The 24,639-nt window shown below is 37.6% G+C and overlaps 1 protein-coding gene across 1 annotated transcript in view; it reads left to right on the top strand.

Annotated features, from left to right (window-relative positions):
• The window catches only part of LAMA2 (laminin subunit alpha 2), a 677,618-nt gene that overhangs the window by 207,168 nt on the left and 445,811 nt on the right, over positions 1-24,639 (top strand). The window contains exon 4 of the mRNA XM_052645506.1: positions 896-1,138. Within this exon, the coding sequence (XP_052501466.1) occupies positions 896-1,138 (243 nt within the window). The remainder of the gene's footprint in view (positions 1-895; positions 1,139-24,639) is intronic.

A 24,639-nucleotide genomic window follows, 5' to 3' on the forward strand; every position in this document is an offset into this window, starting at 1 on the left:
TGTTTTGTTTTTGTTTTTTCCTGTACCACAGTAATGCCATCTAAATGGTACTTGTCTGAGGATTAGGTGATACAGGTAACTGTTTTCTAAACTATCAAGCACTATTCACACATGGAATTTCTAACTCATAATCTCCAACAGAGTAATGTGAGTAAATTGGTATGTACCAAATACTGTAAGTGATTGTGATTACAATGGAACTTCAAAAATTAGATGAAATGATGTTAATGAGTTGTTGGAGAACTAAAATCCAATTTTAACCCATTTCTTTTATGGGTGTCAAAATGGAACATATCATTTTAGTAAAGAGATATTAAATATGGACATGTAACTGTAAAAATATATTTAGAGGATACAATTTTGTTGTTGTTTAGTTGCTAAGTAGTTTCTGACTCTTTGCAACCTATGGACTGCAGCATGCCAGGCTCCTCTATCTATGAGACTTTCCAGGTAAGAATACTGGAGGGAGGTGTCATTTCCTTCTCCAGGGAATCTTCCTGACCCAGGGATCAAACTATGTCTTCTGCCTTGGCAGGTGGATTCGTTACCACTGAGCCACCTGGAAAGTCCAGAGAATATAATAGGAGCATGAAATAATATCCAAAGTAAAATTATTGTAGCCTTAGGCCTTATATTTGATATGCATTCCATGGGGTCGCAAAGAGTTGGACACAACTGAACAACTTCACTTTCACTTTTCACTTTCATGCACTGGAGAAGGAAATGGCAACCCACTCCAGTGTTCTTGCCTAGAGAATCCCAGGGACGGGGGAGCCTGGTGGGCTGCCGTCTATGGGGTCACACAGAGTTGGACACGACTGAAGCGACTTAGCAGCAGCAGCAGTGAGAAACTTTGGAATTCAGAGTTACATGTTGTTGTTGTCACACTTCCCAGGTGTTCCAGATTGCGTATGTGATTGTGAAAGCAGCTAACTCCCCTCGGCCTGGAAATTGGATTTTGGAACGCTCACTGGATGATGTTGACTACAAGCCCTGGCAGTATCATGCTGTGACGGACACGGAGTGCCTAACCCTCTACAATATTCATCCCCGTACTGGACCACCGTCATATGCCAAAGATGATGAGGTCATCTGCACTTCCTTTTATTCCAAGATACACCCCTTAGAAAACGGAGAGGTAAGATGAGAAAATTCACCCTCAATACATTTAAGATGGCAAATAGGCCTGTCAGAAAGACTTGACTATATCAGTCACTGATGTCAGGGAGATTTTAAAATAGGATTCAGCAGAAGTACATTTAAAATAACTTATTAAATAAAAAGGAAAAACTGAAGGGTATTAGAATTTTAACTGCCTTCATCTAGTATGTATCTTGTGTGTCCAATAAAGATCAGAGAAGAGGAAATGGGCTCAAGTTGGAGAGTCAGTGATTAATTTTAAAGAAACTTTTCTGACAGGGAGTCTTGCTAATTATTGAAGGATTGAGACCTTAGAAGAAACCTTAAATCTGTGTGCTGTAGTCTGAAGATAGGGACAAAAGAGATAAATTCTGGAAAACATAATTCACATATGTGAACTCATAATTTATGTGTTTTTCTACTGTTGCCGCATAGGGCTGCAGTGGGCTTTCTTTCCTTCGTTCAAGTTTTGCTTATTCTATGCTTAATTCAAATCTGTTCAACTTCTCCATAGCATCTTTTTTTTTTCTTGTGGTTAACATTTTAAATTGATTCATTGTTTTTTCAGCCACAGATTCAAACCATGACTTCACTTTTACCAACTGTGTGATCTTGAATCAGTGTCTTAAGTTGTCTGTGCCTCCGTTTCATTTCCCATAAACTAGAAACAATAACAGTAGTTCTTATTTCTTATGATTGTCAAGATTAAATGAAAATGTTTGAAACATTATAATAGTCACTTTGCAGGCATTAACTATTTTTGTTGCTGTTATAATAACAATAACCATCGAGGTCGGTGGTGGTGGTGGTGGTAGTAGCCCCCTCTCAGATACTCAAACCTAGACCTAGAGACCCTCGGATCTCTAGTTTTATTTCCCTAATCAGTCTCTCTTCAGTATATAAGGCCTAGCTCTTTTTGTTCTACTTTCTTATGTCCATTTCTGTGTATTCTCATGGCTAATATTCTCTCCTCACCAGTTCACATGCTTGAAGCTAGTATCATTTTTTACATTTGTATTTTCAAAAAATCCATATTCATACACTATCATGCCCACCTCAACCATTCTGAGATTATTTCTTTAAACACTTCTGGGAGTAAGTTAGATTTGTGACATATATTGATCACACTCTCTTTTGGCACTATTATTCTATGAATGTCTCCCAGTGTCTCACTATATTTCAATTTCATGTTCAAAAATATCAGTTTTGGGTGAAGAAAATTCTAAATGGTGCTCTCAGCAGAGATCTCAATCTGCCAAACAATGAGTCAAAAGCAGTGAGTCAAACAGCTATTCAACCTGCTTGTGCCCAGAGGCATCCACGTCCTGGCCAGAGTGGCCTGAGGATATGAGAGGAGGGAGGGAGGGCAAGGAGAATATATTTGAGTTGAATTTATAATTTTTTTCTTGGATCCAGTGTTTAGCCAGGATTAATAATTATGTAATATTTATAAAGCTATTCTTTATCTTTAAAAAATGAGCCAATTCAGAAATTTGTTTAACAATATAAAATGTACCCAGATATGTAACATACAAGTTGCATGCATACCCCAAAGCATGCTAACACTACATAGATGGTGGTTCTCCATTCTTTAGACTTAGTCAACTTACCAACGTGGAACAGATATTCTATTTGTTTGTGTTTAACTGGCTACAGTGTTTTAGACACTCACTATAAACTAATCATTACTGTTGACTTTTAAGAACAACTTATTCAACTGTCTCTGTGACATGCTTTTTAAAGTCTATTTCTCTCTCATTGGAAAGTGAATGAGGTGAGGAATGGAAAGTAATTCAAAGTATTTGAAGTAGATTGATAGTATTTAAAAATATGAATGAAATCCAGACCTCTCCTGGAATATCTGTTTTATTTTATATCTTAGTCTGTGAAACATGGTACTTTTTGGAATGGACAGGTTCAGCGAAGGTGGGGGATGGTCTCCCAAGACTGCCAGATCAACTGGTGACAAAGTTGAGATAAGAATACAGATCCCCTGAGTCCTACATTAGTGTTTCTTTCATACTCTAATAAAGACTGAAAATTGATTTTTTAAAAATCTTGGTAATTGCTAAACTCAGAAATGATCTAGAAGAGATATTGACCTGCTGGATCCATTAAAGTAGAAAGATTTCTAATCCTGAGATATGGTGATATAGAAGAATGGGATTAGAAGACTGGGTTCTGCTTCTGCTACTAGTTTTTATGGGACATTGAACAGGTCAGTTTATCTCTGAGTTTGAATTTCTTTAATATATGAATTAGTTTGATATATAAATTATCCTAAGGCATCTTTCAGTTCTAAAGTAGTACAGTTTCGGATATCACCTACAATATAACATTGGGAATATTTTACATTTTTAGGATGCTTGTCTCCAATATTTCCCAGACAAGTGACTGTGAAATAAATCTTAGTATCATTAATTTTTAGTTTTAAAAGCATTCACATTTAAGTACCATGTGAAATTTAATTATTAGGTGCTTATATTCAGAACTTCCCAGAGAAGTGGCATTCAAGTAAGAAAAACAAACATATAAACGAGTAAATGCAAAATGATAGTATAAATGCCACGACAGAATTGTTTACAGCAAGTGGTAAAGCTCTTCTGGATGAGTCAAAGGAACCCTGCTGAGAAGATGGAGTCTCAGAGTACAGAGAAACATACAAAATTTCTTAGTATCTCCAAAGTTTTGAAGACAATTGCAAATGTATTGCCAATATGCTTTAGACATATAACAGAATTCACTCCATTATTGAAGGGTATTTTTATTTGGTTTGAATTGTAGGCTTGTTATTATTTTAAATGTACATAAATATAAGAGGATAGAGAGAATCCCTGTATCCCTTTTACCTAGCTCCCACTAAGGATAATATCTTTCATAATCTACATTCATTTGTCAAACTAAGAAATTATTATCATTATTTATAAAGAATAAGTTACAAGTGTTATTGATACTCTATTACCTAAACCACAGATTTATTCAGATTTCATTCAGATTATCCTTAATGACTTTTTTCTCTTCTGGGATGCAGTTTGGAATAGGACGTTGTGTTTATTGCATCATTGTGTCTCTTAGTCTCCTCTAATCCACGACAGTCTTAATCTTCTTTTGTTTCCCTTGACCTTGGTCACTTTTTAAAATTGCTCTTTGTTGTAATGTTTCTATTTATTTGACTGCACTATGTCTTCGCTGTAGCCTGTGGAATCTTGAGGTATGGCAGATGAACTCTAAATCGTAGACTGTGGGGTCTAGTTCCCTGACTAGGGATTAAAACCAGGTCCCCTGCAGTGTGATCATGGAGTAGCCACTGGACCACCAGAGAGTCCCAAGCCTGATCAGTTTTAAGAGTACTGGTCAGATTTTTTGGTAGCATATTCCTCATTTTGAGTTTGCCTGCTGTTTTTTAATGATTAGACTGGGCTTCTGGGTTTTGGGGAAAAATACCACAGAGGTGAAACAACTTCCTCATTTCATCGTTCCTATTTATTTTTATATCCACATCTCCTGTCTATTACCTTTTTATTGGTTTATTAGTCTTACTGTTTTCTAGATAGGATTTTATTTTAGACAATGCTATCTAGATATTTACCATGATTTGAAATGTATGTTCTTGACAAAGCATCAAATGATCATTTGCTTCCAGATCTTGAAAATACTCTTAAACTATGAATTTAAGTCAGAGAATAAGAGAAATAACAGCAGTGTTTTTAAGACTTTGGAGACCTGGGTTGGGAAGATCTCCTGGAAAAGGGAAAGGCTACCCACTCCAGTATTCTGGCCTGGAGAATTCCATGAACTGTATAGTCCTTGGGGTTGCAAAGAGTCAGACATGACTGAGCGACTTTCACTTCACTTGACTTCACTTCATTTCACTTCACTTCACTGCGAATAAGGCATTAAGAAATAAACATACATCAGTTATAACACACTAAGCAATAATGTTTGTGTTATAGGTACAGAAAATTAATAGAAAATAGTCTTCTGTGACTAATATCAGATCTGTTGAGTCTAAGATTTATTACATTGTCACTTGTCTGCAAAATTTTGGAGACATGTGCCAAAACATTTAGAACATTCCAGTATATCATGTTTCAGGTGAAAAGGGCATCATTTTAGAGCCAAACAATACTTTGGGTGAATTCCTTGTCAATATATTAAAGGATATCATAGCTTTGACTTCAGCATCTATATCCAAACTTCAATACTATCTTCTGTCCGTATTATCACTGAAGGCTATTTAGTCTTTCCTTATGGCCTCTTGAGTCTTGGCAGCAGCTTATTTCTTCAGTATTGTTTGTTGCTCCAGCCACCCCCACTCTTCTGCCCCCACCCTCTAGCTTGGTCCATTCTCTGCGCTCTACCTCACATTGCCTGCAAGAGATCAACAAATGTTGATCATGTGGATTCACTGGAAAGGTAGTACAGGGCACATAGCCAGCCTTCTGGATGACTCAGTTCACCTGCATCTAAGAAGAGCGTAGCCCTTCAGGTACCATCCTGGGCTTGCACCCAAAGGGAGAAAAGGAATTCACTGAGTTGTGAGATCATCACATCTCAGGGCTGGCAGAAAAAAAATAATACAAGGCAATGAATTCAATGGTAGACCCAGTATGTTGTTATCTGGGCTGTAAACTGAGACAGACTTTGAGCAAAAGCCTTCCAAGAGCTTTATTTCAGAAAGGCAGTTTGGTGTCTATCAGTACCGAGATGGCTCAGCAGGAACCCTGCTTGCCTTGCTTTGTGGGAATGGTCCTGAGCTCCAGAGTAGGAGTTGTGTGGTGTAAAGTAACAGATGGCAGCAGGCCTCCATCACTTTGAGGCCAGCCAAAGAGAAAAACTGTGGTGGGTACAGCTGCATGGACAGGCATCACCAGCAGTGCCATAGGGTGTCAGCTCCATCCAGAGCTGCTATCTGCCTAAGTGCTGCTTCTGCTGAAAGCACTTGCCCCTGCCCCTGGGTGCTATTAAGAACTGTTAACAAGAACTGCCACTTGAAGGCACCACTGTGTCAAATATGATAGCACCCCTCCGTGTGTGCTAAGTTGCTTCAGTCATGTCTGTCTGTTTGCTACCCTATGGACTGTAGCCCACCTGGCTCCTCTGTCCATGGAATTCTCCAGGCAAGAATGCTGCTGCTGCTGCTGCTGTGGCTGCTAAGTTGCTTCAGTCATGTCTGATGCACTGCGACCCCATAGATGGCAGCCCATCAGGCTCCTCCGTCCCTGGGATTCTCCAGGCAAGAATACTGGGGTGGGTTGCCATTTCCTTCTCCAATGCATACATGAATGCTAAGTTGCTTCAGTTGTATCCAACTCTGTGTGACCCAATGGACAGCAGCCCACCAGGCTCCTCTGTCCACAGGATCCTCTAGGCAAGAATACTGGAGTGGGTTGCCATTTCCTTCTCCACCAGGCAAGAATACTGGAGTGGATTGCTATGCCCTCCTCTAGGGGATCTCCCAGACTCAGGGCTAGAACCTGTGACTGTAATGCATCCTGAATCATTGGGGCCATTTCAAAGAGCTGTTTCTGGGACCAGGGTTTTTAATTCAGTAGTTTGGGAAAGGCTCAGGAAGCTCTATGTATATGTTAAATAAGTACTCCTGGAGACTTTGATCTTCCTTGCCTTAGCTCATTGTTCAGATATTTCTAGCTTTCCCGAATCCTGGAGATAATAGATCGTTAATTATTTAGAGAAAGAGTATCAGACATGCTGCTGCTGCTGTTGCTAAGTTGTTTCAGTCGTGTCCAACTCTGTGCGACCCCATAGATGGCAGCCCACCAGGCTCCCCCATCCCTAGGATTTTCAAGGCAAGAACACTGGAATGAGTTGCCATTTCCTTCTCCAATGAATGAAAGTGAAAAGTGAAAATGAAGTCGCTCAGTCATATCCGACTCTTTGCGACCCCATGGACTGTAGCCCATTAGGCTCCTCCATCCATAGGATTTTCCAGACAAGAGTACTGGAGTGGGGTGCCATTGCCTTCTCCAGACATGCTATCTCCTCCTAACTGAGAAAAGACTGATATTTTCCAGCAGGAAACATCATTGGCTTTGGTGGACTGAGTCCATGGGTGGGTTTGTGTTGAATAAATCAGCATTGAGCTGTCCCTAAGTTATAGATGATTGAAGGAGCATCTGGGAGGGGATAATCGCATTGATAATACTGACAAGAATGGGTCTGAAGAGATGGGACTACTTTAGGGTTCCTAAAATTAAAATTGTAGTGAATGTGTTTCTGTTATATGAGGCTCCTTTTTCTGTGACTGGGATTATTACTTTTAATTTATTTGGATTGTCACTAGACTGAGAACTAAATATTCATGGTTACCATAGTAATTTTTGCTTCAGCTTCCTCATACAGACACCTTTAAGTTATTTACATGTGATTTCCTCTCATTTTTACCACAATCCTTCCCAGCTCTTAGGATTGCAACTCAATTGGAACTTAGATTCGCTTTGATTCTGCTTTTGAAAGATGGCAGGCTTGTATAGAAATTCCCTAGAGAAACCATCATTAATTCTTGAAGATACCTTTTTTCCCTATAAACTGTGTGTAGAGCTTTGATATTATTTTGATTTCATATGTGACAGAGTTTTATATATATATAGACAGAATATTTTTTCCCCTGTTTTCATTACCTGACATTATGGAGATCCTTAGAATTGCAAATACTGGAGAATGAAGAAACAAACCCAACACTGTGTAAAGAAACTTTTTGTGAGATTCTTTGATATGATATTGTTCAGGGTATGGCACGATTGCATGGGTGAGTTTTTGTGGAACTGCAGGAATGGGAATGAAGAATCAACTTTTCTCAATTACCTTTGGAGTTGCTTCCTTACAGAGAAGCAGCAGGGTGTTACTAATTTATATTGGTTATGAATAGGGATTGGGGAAATAATGATTGGGGGTTTCAGACTTCCTTCCTCTAAAAATAGTTCTTGCATTAACCAACATGGAGTCAATTAGCACCTGGAGCAGCAATGTGAAAGTGCCTCATTACAATGAGTTTACATGGCTTCCTTCAAAACCCCGCTGCATATATACAGAGCACTTGAAATGTTTTGGAATTACAAACACAACTCATTTTAGGTAACTGTACTATATTTCAAAAACACACCTTTGACATTATGATGAAATTAAAAGATTGTATTCCTCCTTTCTATTAGTCGGTTTATAGACTCCTGCCAACAATTCGGTGCCTAGAAAATATCAGTAAATCCTTGTTAAATTAATACAGTGTTGCTGAAAAATCAAATCCCAGAGAAATCAAACAAGAATGGTATCTTGATGAGATAACACCAATTTTTAAAAAACTCTTTATTTTGTATTGGGATATATAGCCTATTAGCAATGTTGTTAGTTTCAGGTGAACAGTGAAGGGACTCAACCATGCATATACATTTATCCATTTATCCCCCAAATCTTGAGGAGATAACACCAATTTTTAAGACCTGATTATCTCAGTGTTGTAAAATAGGATCTTCCACGATTCACTAAAATGGAACAGAATAGGCTCATGTTAGGCTGGGTAGGAAAATTCAGAGTTGTGGTGGAAGACACAAAGACACTCTCAGATATAGCTCTGCCACTGATTAACCAGGGGGCTTGGACCGATGAGTCAACAATCCGGTGTGTGCCCCAGATAGTTCACATGACTATAAAGTGTTAGTTGCTCAGCTGTGTCTGATCCTTTGTGACTCCATGGACTGTAGCCCGCCAGGTTCCTCTGTCCATGGAATTCTCCAGGCAAGAATGCTGGAGTAGGTAGCCATTCCCTTCTTTAGGGGATCTTCCTGATCCAGGGATCAAACCTGAGTCTGCTTCATTGCAGGCAGATACTGGAGTAGGTAGCCATTCCCTTCACCAAGGGGATCTTCCTGACTCAGGGATCTAACCTAGATCTCCTGCATTGCAGGCAGATTCTTTACTATGTGAGCCACCAAGGAAGCCTTCATTATGACTATAGTGAAGATGGTAACACCTCCTTGTAATCTATATAATAGGATAGTAAATTTTACTCCTGCTCCGTAGCTAACGTTGGCTTAAGTCCCCCCTCCCCCAGTGGTGAGATGTCTGGTCAGTCAGTGCTAATATCACTGTTATATAAGGAAATCTGCAAAGAACAAAATAAATTTTAATTCCCTGATGGGTCAGGGCTTCCCCGATGGCTCAGTGGGTAAAGAATCTGCCTGCAATGCAGGAGACACAAGTTTGATCCCTGGGTCAAGAAGATCCTGTGGAGGAGGAAATGGCAACATGTTCCAGTATTCTTGCCTGGAAAACCCCAGGGACAGAGAAGCCTGGCAGGCTACAGTCCAAAGGGTTGCTAAGAGTTGGACATGACCAAGCACATTGGCACATTGATGCAGCTTATACATTTAATAATTTTTTTTTCCCACATAAATATTGTAGACACATGTGTACAAGTTTCAAGTTTTGTGAGCACCTTGTAGAGGAATTTCAAGGAAGCTGGGTAACCCAAATTCCACTTGTTGTACTCAATGCAACCTGTAATAGTGAAACCTATGTTAAAGTTCTCTATACTGGAAATTTTATTGTTAGTATTTTGAATTCTAATTCTAAAGCACATTGAAATTATAAAATTATGAAACAGGAATTTGTTTTGTTGTGTACATAAAGAGGAAAAAGAGCTATTAAATGTACAGGACATTATAAGAAGCATCTGAAACCATTGAACCTTATCTTGGGGCTTTTAAAATCAAGTCTGAAGTCCTGAGCAAACATTCCATAATAGAATGGCAGGTCTTACTAGACTTAATGTTGTCATCATTTTTTTTTTCACATTACCAAGGTAGGGAGTCTTTCAGTTAAAATGTAAATCCCATGGGAAGGAAGAGGATTTGTGGGTACTGTTGTTATTGTTATCAATAATGTTGGCAATGACCATTTTGGGTATGGTGCTTCATCAGTTACAAAGTGCTTGTCATATACTCTTCCATCTGAACTCTACCAAAGCCTTAAAGACACTTGAAGTCAAAATATTTATCATTCTCTTTTTATTGATGGAAGTTAAATAACTTGTGTGGTCACATGATGATAAAAGTTCAACATTAATCTCTGATCTAGGTCTGGTTCAAATTTTCTGATGGCAAATCTCATAATCTTTCTACTTCATAAACTGAACCCTTTGGTCCCAATCAGCCATCTTCTAAATGTGTGTTTATTTACCCTTTGTCACCAGGGCTGTGTGACATTGTGTGGTATTTAAGTGCCATGCACCATCTCTACTGGGAAAAACCCGAAGACCCGAGTGGGTCAGTTAATTGGTTTCACATAGTAAAAATAATATACTGTTATTTTTATTGCAGAAGTATACTTGAAAATACAACAAAGGGTCTTGAAACTATTAAAATAAACTTCTGATCCTTAGGGAGACTATTTCAATACTAGAGCTATCATCAAAAGTCCTTGAGACAAGTAACCCAGGAATGGAATAGTTATGATAATACTTTACAAGCAAACTTAAAAAGATATCAGGAGCTGCTTTACCAGGTTCCCTGCTATGAAATGAAACTAGAGAAAAATCTAGTGCAAAGCATTTTAGCCTGAAGATGTGTACTGTTTTGCACTGTGATGGACTGATGGCAGTCAAATATTTTCATTGGAAATACCTAAATGAGTAACTGCTGAATTCTGCTACCTGTGAATCACATTAGACATGCAATTTGAATTCTAATCATGTGTAGCAAAAATCTTATGATATTCATTTTGCAACAGAGAATGGCAACCCTGGCAAGATTACAAGTTAGAAAATTATATTCCTCTTGTATAAATTTGTTCTTCAGGTTCATTCAATAATAATTATTTATTTTCATATTCAGCAGATAAGTGCCTTATAAAAGCAAGCTTACTTATAGGTTGAGCCATATGAAATTGCCAATATTTGACTGGTTTTAGACAATAAATATGCAGTTTCATATGGTTTTAACTAATGTACACTAAAGCATGGATTGAAATGTTTGCAGAGATTTAAAGTGTCCTCAACATAACCTCAGTTGAACACAATATTTTAACAAAAGCATTAAAAGGAAATCAAGCCCCTTCACCGAAACAATAATTTATAGTAACATATTAGTTATTTTGTGAAATTTTTTTAAGTGTGTTAGTTATATGGTAAGTAGTAAGCTAAAATGAGCCATACTGCATTTGTTTCTTGATTTTGAGTGAGGAGGAGAACAGTAGATAGCACTTTGACATGGATAATGAAGGTATCACATCAGGTACCATGGGGAACCATGTGGGAGCTGACGATATATTGGTTACTAGGAATAGGTTTGGGAGCTGAGTAGGTTTGGCTCGTAGAATGTAAAACATGGTTGTGTATATCTGTGTTTCTACACAAACACATTCCAGTGCCCACATATGTGCAGCATAATCATGCAAGTCGATGTTAGTTGTGTCAGGAGTGAGAGCTACCACCTTCTCAGAGGCAATTTCAGATATTTTTAAACCTGGCTTCTGTCTTATAGCAGTTACCCACTGTTCTCTTCAGAGCTTCCATGAAGGCTCAGTTGGTAAAGAATCTGCCTGCAGTGTAGGAGATAAGAGTTCAATCCTTGGGTCAGAAAGATACCCAAAGAAGGAAATGACAACCCACTCCAGTATTCTTGCCTGGGAAATCCCATGGACAGAGGAGCCTGGTGGGATAACAGTCCATGGGGTCACAGGAGTCGGACATCACTTTGCCCCTAAACCACCACTTTCCCTTCAGTATGAATTCCCCTCATAAGATTATTGGTGACAGTTCTTAAAGATTATGTTGTGGGGGATGGGGGAGAGTCATAGCAATGATTCCATTTTACTTTCTTAACTCTACGTTTGCTCTGTTTTTCAGTGTAAGAAAAAACATTTTGTTCTCCCTCCTTATGATTGGTTATGTTGCATCCATTTATCTCATAAAAATAAAATTTGGTATTGAATTAGCTGCAGTAGGGCAGGTTACACGTAAATCACTACAAAGCCAATGCGTTATCAAAAATGATAGGACATGAAAAATATGCCCAGGATATAGTTTCAACCACCAAATGATTTGATATTATGAATAAATGCTGCAGGCATATATAGCTTGTGACGTCCTTAACATTTAGCTGCTTTTTTTTTTTTTCAATTAACAAATACTGATCACCAAATATGTTGCAAAAGTCTCTTAGGTTCCGGGGATAAAAGATATATTTGAGGGGGTAAGATAAAAGAGTCAGTAAACCAGGGTGGTAAAAGCATATGTAGCGCAGAAACAAATCTTCGTTACAGAGGGGGTGGGGGAAGAAGAATGAATGAGAATGAATGGCAGTGACCTGTCACTCTAGGGAATGAATGGTGCCACATAGAAAGTATGGGAGGGAGTGATGAAGACAGGGTTATGCTCATAGCAATTGCTTTGACTCACCATGATTACTTCAGCTATGGAATATCTGAATAAATTGAGTAGAGAGACTGTCTATATTGAACTGTAAAACAGTTTCAGAATAAGAAAATTCAATTTTAAAGTTATACCCAGAAAAAAACCCAAACACCTGCCTTGCAGAAACATATCACAGAAACAGATTTTAGGGCAGCAGAATTCTTCCCTGTACAATAATTATGGCTAAGTGCTTGTTAAAAATAAAAAGAAAAGGATGTTTATCAGCCTAAGGAATGAAAGCATTTTACTTTTATAAAATGTATACTGCTTCATACTTCTTTTCCAATAAGACTCATGTATTGTGGGGTTTACCCTTTAGCACAAGGGACCTTTTACTCCAGGAGATGTCTGAGTCCATTTTTTCTGTGTTTTGATCAGCCTTTTCATCAGGAGGTAACATTTGTATAATTTCCCAAAACAAGTACAGAGTAATTAATAGCCAAGTTACTGCCAGAAATGAAGTAGTCCACTTGGTAATATATCCATGTACCCCTTGTTAGCAGGGCTCTACACTAAGGAAAGCATCTACATTTTTCTTGAGATGATAGGTAACTGAAAGCATCAGAGAACTGAGAAAAATAGAACTAATACAACTGTAGGAAGAAAAGCCAAAATCAAAATACTACCTATAGTGTTCCATATGCATGGGCTCCGACTATCCTGTGTCATTTTATAAGGGACTTGAGTATCTGTTAAGATGCTAAGATCATGGCATCCTGTCCCCCCATTATGGAGAAACAGTGGAAACAGTGACAGACTTTATTTTCTTGGGCTCCAAAATCACTGAAGATGGTGATTTGCAGCCATGAAATTAAAAGACACTTGCTCTTTGGAAGAAAAGCTATGACCAGCCTGCTACAGCTACTGCTAAGTCACTTCAGTTGTGTCCGACTCTGTGTGACCCCATAGACGGCAGCCCACCAGGCTCCCCGTCCCTGGGATTCTCCAGGCAAGAACACTGGAGTGGGTTGCCATTTCCTTCTCCAGTGCGTGAAAGTGAAAAATGAAAGTGAAGTCTCTCAGTTGTGTCCCACTCTTCGCAACCTCATGGACTGCAGCCTACCAGGCTCCTCCGCCCATGGGATTTTCCAGCCACGAGTACTGGAGTGGGTTGCCATTGCCTTCTCTGACCAGCCTAGACAACATATTAAAAAGCAGAGACGTTACTTTGCTGACAAAGATCCGTCTAGTCAAAGCTATGGTTTTTCCAGTAGTCATGTATAGATGTGAGAGCTGGACTATAAAGAATCCTGAATGCCAAAGAATTGATGCTTTTGAATTGTGGTGCTGGAGAAGACTCTTGAGAGTCCCTTGGACTGCAAGGAGATCCACCCAGTCCATCCTAAGGGAAATCAGTCCTGAGTATTCAGTGGAAGGACTGATGCTGAAGCTGAAGTTCTAATATGTTGGCCCCCTGATGCGAAGAACTGACTTATTGAGAAAAATTCTGATACTGGGAACGATTGAAGGTGGGAGGAGAAGGGGATGACAGAGGATGAGATGGTTTGATGGCATCACTGACTCGATGGACATGAGGTTGAGCAAGCTCCGGGAGTTGCTGATGGACAGGGAGGCCTGGCGTGCTGCAGTCCATGGCGTAGCAGAGAGTTGGACATGACCGAGTATCTAAACTGAACTGACAGAGCATCTTCAGATTTTGGTAGGTAGTCCTGGAACCAGTGCCTCGTAGATTTCGGGGACCATTGTTACCCATTTTGTCAGCACTTATATTGTGCTGTCTAGGTGCTGTGACAAAGTTTCTTCTAGTTAGTTCCAGGCATCTGATGTGTACTGAACTACTAACACAGATGGTGTTAAATACAGGCAAACAGACAAATAAAAGCACCTCTCTGTGACCACCTAACGAATATCTAAACTTGGACTGAGGATCATGAACAGTGTTCTCAAGAAGCCAGATCATTAGGGCAGTAGCAAAATGAGGGGAAATGGTATCCAAGAAATGCAATGCTTTATACCCATCTTCTTACCCACAGAGCCATTCTTCTGAAATTGGCCGAGGCTCACCAGTGTCTTCATGGTCCTGAGGGGAGGCGAGCCCAGGATACCAGGCACCCTTAGCCTGGCCCTGATTAAGGCTCTGCATTAGTACTGCGAGGAGAGATGGTTCAGGGCATTTTATCTCTATCAGTGGAAAAACAGCACAGTTGGTGCCTCACTTTCATTTCTGAAAATAGCACAGGTGATTTTTCAGCCAAATGAATTTTTATCAAAAGAGGAAACAAAGGCAGAATGTAGAGAGATGCTGATATCAGCTTAAAATATACTAAGAGTTGTTTTAAAATAATAAGAGAAACAATATCCCCAGGCACTTTAGAGTCTAAAATTGGAGGTAGATCAAATAATGACAAATAGGATATTCATCCTTTAAAAAGAGGAAATGCATAAAGCGTAAGGTAAATGCAAATCAGTCAAAAAGATATAAATAATTGGTCAAGAGCAATCAGTAAAATGTATGCCAAACCAAACAATACTTTGATATTCTGGTCTGGAATGAGGATTTGGGGTTATTTTGAAAAATAACGTCACTATGACTCTGTCCAGAACTCAACAGCTGCAGAAACAGAAGTAAACAAGTCATCCTATTAGAAGACGGGAAGGTTAAAAAACAACTGAAGACTCAAAGCTCAATGAAATTCTTGGTGCTCAGTGATACGGTTACCACGTATTCAATTCCCTATAGGAAAACTGCAAAAGGATGTTTCTAGAGATAGGAATGCAAATACATTTGTTCATCTGTTTGTTTTTAAATCAGATAACAAGAATGAAGATTAGGTAAAAGATGTTTTCTGTATTTGCTTTTAAAAAGTATCTCCATATTTTACATTCCATCATTTAACATAAAATCTTTTCCCACTATCATAGGTCATTAAGTAAATGACGGATACTGCTGTTGTCCAAGCATTGCTAAAAGCTATTGAATTCCACGAGGGAGGGAAATATGACTCATTCCTTTTTGCATTTTCCCATTCCATAGTTTACATCATGTAGACATATGTATAAAGTCTTCCATGCAAACAGCCAAATAGATTTATTCGTGCCTGGGAGTAGAATTTGGAACTTGACTTATCTAGTTTGACTATCTTGACCAATACACCCGATAACTTTCAAATGTGTAACAGGAAAGTAACACTTTAGAATTTTTTAGTATTTGCATGTTTCATTCATTTATGTGCTAAAGTGACATTGAACTCCCAGGAAAATCAAGAACAAATTCTTAATTTGAATTTAAACATTCACATAGGAATATTAATATTGGTCACTCAGTCATGTCTGACTCTTTGTGATCTCATGGACTTAGCATGCCAGGCTCCTCTCTCCATGGAGTTCTCCAGCAAGAATTCTGGGTTGGGTAGCCATTCCCTTCTCCAGGGGATCTTCCCAACCCAGGGATCGAACCGAGGTCTCCCACATTGCAGGCGTATTCTTTACTGTATAAGCCACCAGAATAGATAAAATATATTTGTATAACAGTTTTTATTTTGTGTCTCATATCTCTTGCGGGTACCTATACTTTTTGCAGGTACCTATACCTATACTAAGAGACCTATACTTTTTCTATCTGAAAGTAACACATAAGCAAAATGCTACAGAGACCCCAGAATATTATCTTGAAGACTATGCATTAATTACTCGTTAGGAAACTTAATTTTGCAGCCCAATTCTATCATTTAAGAAAATAATTTCTAAAAAAAAAAAAAAGAAAACAATTTCTAAAAAGCAGAGAAATAACCAGTCTCCTGTAACTTAGCAAAAAATAAAATTGGTCTCTTCACTTTGATTTCTCTTTTGAAATTAATTTCCACTTTGGTTTTCTTTTGCCTCTAGTGCTCTGGATGATAATTTTGTAGCATCTGGATAATTTTATGTTAACATCTGGAATTGAGAGGGTTTTTTTTTTTTTTCTTTCACTTATCTGCTGCATATAGAATACTTCTGTAAGAAATGTTATTTTCCCAGCTTCTGTTTATTCATTTCAAAAGACATGGTTAAGTGACTGTAACAGCCTCTAAAATTCCTGAGGAAACACAAAGCATGTTTAATACAAAGTCCTGCCAGTTGACTGTCTCTCCTACCAGCTTTTCCCATGGCAGAAATGGTTGAGAACTGTAGAGGAGGAGAGTTTTGAAAGGTAACAGGTGGTGTCCTTGAACACATGGGCTTTGAAATCAGGCTTGGTTTGGAATTTTGGTTTGGTGGCCAAGAGCTCTTGTAACCTTGGGCAACTCTTTGAAGTTCAGTTTCCTTATCTCAAAATGGAGAAGTATAAATACATGTCTTCTAATGTTGGTCATATTAAATTAGGCAATTTATATAAATTATCTGGATCAAGGTGGGGACTTAATAGGCAGTAACTGTTGTTAATATTACCATTTAGTTGTGTGCATCATGGAGTGCAACTTAGAATTTCTTGTTTTTCTGACCTCCTCGGGCTTTTATGTGTCTAATCAGCAGTTTGGCAATTTGTACAGGTTTTTGAGAACTGTGATGGAATCTTTTCTTTTAAAAAAATTGCTCTTTGAATGGAAAGAAAAGGAAGGAATCAAGCTAGGTAAAGGCCTTATTGAGAAAGTCAGAGAACACTTCTTTCTCAGCTTGTGTAGCACAGGCTATGATATGTGCTTGCAAAGGAACTTGAATTTTTAACCAATTATTTAGGATTCACATACCAAAATAAAATCTATTAATTTACTATCTATTGTACTGTGAGGTATAAAAGAGTTTTATATTCATAATGACGAGTAAAATGTTGTTTAAAATGTTTTAGAACTCTTATTGGAGTCTATTATTTTATATTGACAACTTCATTATCCACTCTTCAATCTAAATGACATTTCTTCATTCCCCTACCCCTAAATATTCACTTTCAAAGATGGAATTTTGTAATCTTGACTTAGTTTAAAGAATGTACTGATAGTTCCGAACATAGCCCTGAGGAGTTAAAAAGTCTCTTGAGTGCTGTTGGGATATGTATAGAACAAAGGCAATTAATGTAAACTCTTTCTCGTTCATTTCATTGTAAGATTTTTTGATCTCTTTGTTAAAAAATTAGCAGCTTCATTTTACATTCACAGAAGGCAGTTTTCAAAGGAGCATGAGTTAACAGAGGTTCAGAGAAATGATTTTAATAACATGGGTTTCACACATTGATCTGAAAAACCAATGCTTTTCTTTGATATTACCTTCCTTATGCTCCTGTGCTATGGGTTTACAGACTTAATTTTTCATTCTTTCCCAGATACTTAGCAGGGTTGGTGCTCAATAATACTAGGTAATAAAGATGAGTGAATGAATGAAGAGATATGAAACAAATGAATATATTACCATTGTTTTTAAAGCCATGTCCCTTTTAATACCTCCACTTATTTCCAAGAAAAGTTTGTTGTGTTATGGCGTACATAACACAACACCACTTTAAACTGACAAAAAGAGAGAAAATTTAATTGAACAACAAAAATTTCATTCATCCGGAGTTTTACTATTTTAGTTTACTATTCATCTGGAATTAGTTATTGCAGCTGAACTCTTAATTTAGAATTTTCAGATAATTAGGGCAAAAAAAAGAGAAAAATGTTAAATTGTAGAGTTTCCTTGTATGACAAAGGACAGCTTCCAAATTTTCAAGAACATTTTCTTGGCAATGAATTCTCAGAGAACATTTTAATTCAATCCTTATGTAAAGACTTCAGATAGCAGAAAGTGCAAGATCTTCAAGGATAACTAGTACTATTACTTTTTTCTTCCTTCCGCATTAGAAAGGTAAGAATATAGTCTTAAATTTTTCACTCAATAATGATATATGTGTCTCTGAAGAATTAAATTAATATGATTCAATTTCATAGCTTTCTGACATGTGCTCTTGTGCTAAGTTGTGTCCTACTAATTGTGACCCCATGGACTCTAATCCACCAGGCTCCTCTGACATTTCCCTGGAGTGGGTTGACATTTCCTTCTCCAGGGGATCTTCCCAACCCAGGAATCAAGCCTGCATCGCCTGTGTCTCCTCCACTGCAGGCAGATTCTTTACCCGCTGAGCCATTGGTGAAGCCCTTATAACTCTCTGACTGTCTAACTTAACCCAGGAAGAAATTCTGGGGATGGATGGGTGCTGTGCTCATCTTGATGTCACTCTCAAATGTAAAATGCACAAGCAAAGCTTTAGGGTTGAATTACTTGACAGAGACTTAAGCATCCATGTTCTTAATGAATGTTGTTCTGGGCAGTCTTCTCCATGGTTAACATAAAGAAGGAACTCCTAGCCAAGTGGAGAGCCAGCCTCCTGCTACCCAGAAGTGCATTGTCAGGTGGCCTGTGGTTAGAACCGATATATTTCCCCAAGGATTACATTTTGAATTAGAGTTGCTAATGTTTATTGATTACTTGGCACATGCCAGATACCATTCTAAGTGCTTTGCATCTCTTGACTCATAACGCTTCCTTAGTAACCGCATGCCAATGCCATGGACGTTGTCGTCACTCCCACTTTATGAATGAGGAAACTGATGGACAGCATTGCCTTGTTCAAGCTTATACTGCTAATAAAGGGCAGAGCCAGGATTTGAACCCAGGATGATGTGACAGCCTGGGAGCTTAACCATAGTTGTGAACTTAACCTAACTATCTGTGAATCTGTATTAGCATGTAGACTGGACAAAAGCGAGACTTTAGACTCTCATAATATAGAGTAAGGACATGATCAGTGACGGATAAAGGGAGAAATAGCTAAACTTTTCTTTCCTTAACCATGAAAGAACATCACTGTAACTCCCTGGCTGGTATCTGTTTATGAAGAGAATTGTATTATCAGCAGGTTGAGATGAAGAAAGCAAGAAATGTATCCTGAAATAGCCAAATGAATGGATCAACTTATTGCATGGCCTCAGGCTCAAAAAAAGTGCTCGTCTTATGAAAATGGTTGTGGTCTAATTGACAGTGCATTGGATTTGAAGTAGAAGCTAAATATAAACACCGTTTAATTTCCAGTTCTACCACTCATGGTCTCTTTAATCTCCTAGTCTTTACTTTTTCTGGGGCCTTTGATGTGCCTTCTTAAAAGCTCAATTTTCTTATCTGTAAATTGGATAAAGATTCCTGCTCTTTCTACTCTCAAACTTGGTTGCGACAAAACACTGTATATACATACCCTTGTGGATTCTAAAGCAATCTACAAGTGCACAACATTCAAACATTCTTACAGTAGGTGAAAGGCATGCATCCAAGTAATCTACAAGCTGTACTAGAATGGCAACCCGTTCCAGTATTCTTGCTTGGAGAATTCATTGCCATGGACAGAGCAGCCTGACAAAGCTACAGTCCATGGGGTCACAAAGAGTCTGACACGACTGAACAACTACCACACACAAAGCAATCTAAAGTGTACAACATTCAAAATACTTATCATAGGTAAAAAGCATGCATCCAAGTAATGTACAAGCTGTACCAAGTTATTTTAGTTCAGTTAAAAAGACAAGCAGCTTATCTATAGGCCAATTTCATGGTATTTAAAGTTGGAATTTCATCATTGTAAATTTGTTCTTAACTACTCTGATTCTGTCTTTGAGGAAGCTTTAATAGACTGGAATATATGCTGAGAGAGTATAGAGTCAGAATCTCTCTAAGGATCGAAAGCTGATGAGAAACTTTGCAAAACTGTGGAAAGCATGTTGTCATTTTGAGCTACTTCCCCCAAGAATGGAAAAAGAGAAGCAGGACTAGTAGAGCCACTGATATGCTCCTTATAGGTAATGCTTAGGCGTGAGGGATCCAGTCTAAAAATTTCTTTAAAGAGGCAAAAAGTTTTATAGCATGCATCAAGTTTTGTTTTAGTGCTTTTTAAATGCCAATTTGAAAAGCAACAGTACAAAATTATAGAACGTAATTATGTGAGGAGAACTGCATTACGATCAATAGGCCAAGACGAGAGGGAGAGTCCTCCCTTCTCCCCCTGCTCTGTCCGCTACTAACAACTGTTAACAGTTTGGTGTGTATCCTCCTAGATATCACTTGTAATGCATATATGGAAATGTATAGAAAATGTATTGCTGTGTTTAGTCTCTTGGTTGTGTCTGACTCTTTGTGACCCCATGGATTGTAGCCCACCAGGCTCCTCTGTCCATGGGATTCTCCAGGCAAGAATACTGGAGTTGGTTGCCATGTCCTCCTCCAGGGGGGACCTTCCCAACCCACGGACTGAACCCAGGTCTCCGACATTGCAGGCAGATTCTTTACTGTCTGGACCACATGTATTTTTTTTTCCACAGATGGAATTATCCTCTACATGTTATTTATGATTTACTTTTTCACTCATAATGCTATAGACAGTTGTTTGTTTGTTTTTTTTTTCCATTTCAGCATTGGTAAATTTACATTGTTTATTTTAATTGTGATGCAGTACTTCATTGGAAAATAGGAGTCCTACAATTTATTTAATTATATCCTCATTAATGGTTCTTTATTTCCAACTTTTAATGATTATAAACAATGTGTTAATGGACATCTTGTACAAGTTTGGTTATATTTGTCCATAAATATTTCTCTAAATAAATCTGATAAGATGAATCACTAGACAAAGGATATACACATTTTTATTTTTTTATGCACTGGCTCAGGATTGAGTGAATAAACAATAAAAAGATATTTCTAGGGGAAAAAGAAGTTATAAATTATTATAAATTATCACTTTTATTAGTTCTAATTATATCTATGATGCAATCAACTTAAAAAACTTTGTGACATTAGTATACAAGTACTGGAAATTGTATTTTAAAGGTATTCTATTTATAACCAGAAACTTCCAGATCCACAGGAAAATCAAATATGTCAAAAGCCTTTTTAAAGTTGTTGGAGCAGATTACAGGATGTACTAGCCTGAGTCCTTCAGATACATATTTTTGTACATTCAAAATAGTCAAAAGAATTTATTTAAATACCCAAAATTTCATTCTCTCCCTTTTCTCCTTTTTTCTCAAGAGTCTCTGTATTAAGTGAGACGTTATTGACATGGTAATGTAAAGCTCAAAATAAGTTTTAATGTTTTGGGATTTCTGAACCCAATTAGCGAAAATCTATAAATGGGCTAGCATTCTTTAAGTTTTAAAAGTTTACTTTCCAAAAAATGAAGAAAAAGTCAAACTCAAATAAAACAATAGGCTTTGTTCTTCGAAACAGCATCACACATAAAAATTGATATTAGACTAATAAAATTTTGAACTGACAAGATTTTATGAGAATCATACTGACTAAAAATGTGTCATTATTTTGTAAATAATAATTTTAATGATATTTCAGATTAAATCAAGAAAAGTGAAAGAGTTTATTAAAAGATAACGATTACTATACATGGATTTTAGATATGAGTTATATGACATTACAAGTCAGACCTTTCTCCACAGATTTCTTTTGTCTCCTAGTGTTTTGTTTAAAGACTTATTTATCCTCCATCAAGTGGTCTTTCTAAGGCTTTTCAGCATGTCTTTTCCAATGGATTGAGAAATCTTCTTCAAGTAAATTAGTGTCCTCAGCAGTCTCCATTGTCTTTGGCTATTGTGTTTCTGTGACTTAGAACAAAGGCAGAATACAGGGAAATGTGGAAGTGACCACTCTAGAAGAATCCAAATGTACCTAACGTCTCCTCATGCTGCTGCCTTATTGCCTTTGATAAAAAAAATAGCTTTTGAACTGCAGGGATATTTTTAAGCCCCATGAATCAGTATGCTCCTTTAGCTGGACTTTTCAAGGAGACTTTTAGAATGCTGAAATGATTAACAGTATCTGAAGTGAAATTGCGCAAACTGTGGTGTAGTAATAGTGGATAGGAATACATATGAGCCTAGAGGCCCCTGCTGAGCACAAGACGAAAACCTCCTTCGCTGTTGTCCCTCACCGATGGTGGGCCTGGGATTTCAGAAATAATTACTTACAGAGCACTTATAAAAACAAATGACTCAGCCTCTTCATGGTGCTTGTTCTTTTTGGGGAAGTTTGTCAACTAGGCAGTTAAATTGGGAGATTTACCAATTTAATAAAAATATTGGGTATCTTTTTGAAGACCTCAGAGTCTCCTGCAAATACAATTTCAGTTTCTTATTACAAACCTCCTTGATACGATTGTTTTCCATATATTTTTACTTACTCTGGATATTTTAATTTAGCATGAGTCATTCCTGTAATGACTTTTCATCCTAGCTCTGTCTAGCATTATCTTCTATGTGTTTTCAGCAGTGTGTCTGCTATTCCAAAGTTCTTCCTAAACTTTTCACATTAGACCTGCAGAGCCTCATGACACCTGGAGTAAAAGCTGAAAACTCTGGAAGGAGGTGCTAGCAAATAATCTCAATTCTGGAAATAGTATGCTTTAGAAAAATGAAATCCTCTTGTTAGTGAAGTTCTTGATTAAACCTTCTAACAACCAGTGCAAATCAATTTTAAGAAAATTGTATCTGGAACCTCTAAAAACTATAGAAAAGGCTGTGCAGCAAAGAAATTAGAAGGCAGTAGCAAATTGTAAATAATATATTTTGAAATTATAATTAAAATTTACCAGGGTTAATTTTCTGAGGCATTGAGCTATTAAAGATTTATAAGTTACCTAAATCTCAAATCTCTCTGAGGTAATCGCTTCAATTGAGATAAAGGGAAGTTATCTTATTTGCTGCTTCACTGCTTAAAGCAGTATGAAAAAAATCAAATTTATGATTATTACCAATTACTATGTTTATTTGAAAATTATGGTTAACTGTTAACATGAAAAAAAGATTACTAAATGTTGTTTTAGTCTTTCTTTCGTTAAAACTTAGAAACAGAACTTAATAAGTTTCCTATACCAGTTAATCTCTACTTGAATATTCTGCTCAGTGTCCTATGAAAACTTTAGGTTTAACTCTATGTAATACTTTCATCATATCAGATGAAAATTTTAAATGGTTAACAGAATATTGAAGGAAATGTATATTTTTCTTTTCATCACATTTATATAGTCACCATTTATAATACAATATTGAAAAAAATATTGTATCAGAATTGCTTCCCTATTTGTCAAATGTTCCTTCCTGAGATTGCACCGATACAGACAATGGAATTTCATTCTGGAGCACTTCACTAGGAAAATGTGCTCATTATTGGAAACATAGCCTTATTAATACTTGTGGCCCAAAGTGATAATTCAAAGAAATGGGGCTCAGAATGCCTTCATGCTATTTTTTGCTTCATGCCTTTGGAAATCTTTGGGAGGCCTAGTAGCACTAGACAGAACATTGGAAAGCAGGATGATATATGAAGTTCACAACCTGATTTTTGTAAATGGTGCTTATGTGAACATTTTGCAACTTGTGTTTTTGTGGGGATTGAACCATGTATGGGTTTGTGGGACAGGAGTTGTGCAGAGGAGTCGTCTGTGGCAGGTACATTCCTCTTGGGTTGCCTGCCGCAGCTTACCTGCACAGCTCCACAACACATACTCACAGTTGGACTGTCCTATTTCTGTCACTTCCAGCTTGTTTACTCTTGGGCAGGTTATTTAACCACTCTGAGCCTGTTTCCTCATCAGCAAAGATGAGGAACATAGGGAAAGTGAAAATGTTAGTTGATCAGTCGTGTCCAACTCTTTGTGACCCCATGGACTGACTGTAGGCTGGCAGGATCCTCAGTCCATCAGATTCTCCAGGCAAGAATACTGGAGTGGATTGCCTATTTCCTTCTCTGGGGGATCTTCCTCACCCATGGATCGAACCTGGGTCTCCCTCCTTGCAGGCAGACTCTTTACTATCTGAGCCACAAGGGAAGCCCTCTGAGGTAAAATTAAATGATAAAATTAGTATATAAATACCCATTTTAAAATTGTTACCACTTAAAACCTCTTAATTTGTGTGATATTTTCTTGATATAATTGTTATATTTTGGTTAATAGTGGAGATTCGAAGCTTACACCTAAATTCAGATGACACACTTTGATAAATTGGTTATAAATTTTGATACCAGAAGCATTGATCTTTGTTTGGGACTGTCTTTTCAAGACTATGTATAGAGTGAACATTCCTAGAAAGTAGTAATGATTG

Source organism: Budorcas taxicolor, chromosome 9 (assembly GCF_023091745.1).
Source record: "Budorcas taxicolor isolate Tak-1 chromosome 9, Takin1.1, whole genome shotgun sequence".
Taxonomy (NCBI): domain Eukaryota; kingdom Metazoa; phylum Chordata; class Mammalia; order Artiodactyla; family Bovidae; genus Budorcas; species Budorcas taxicolor.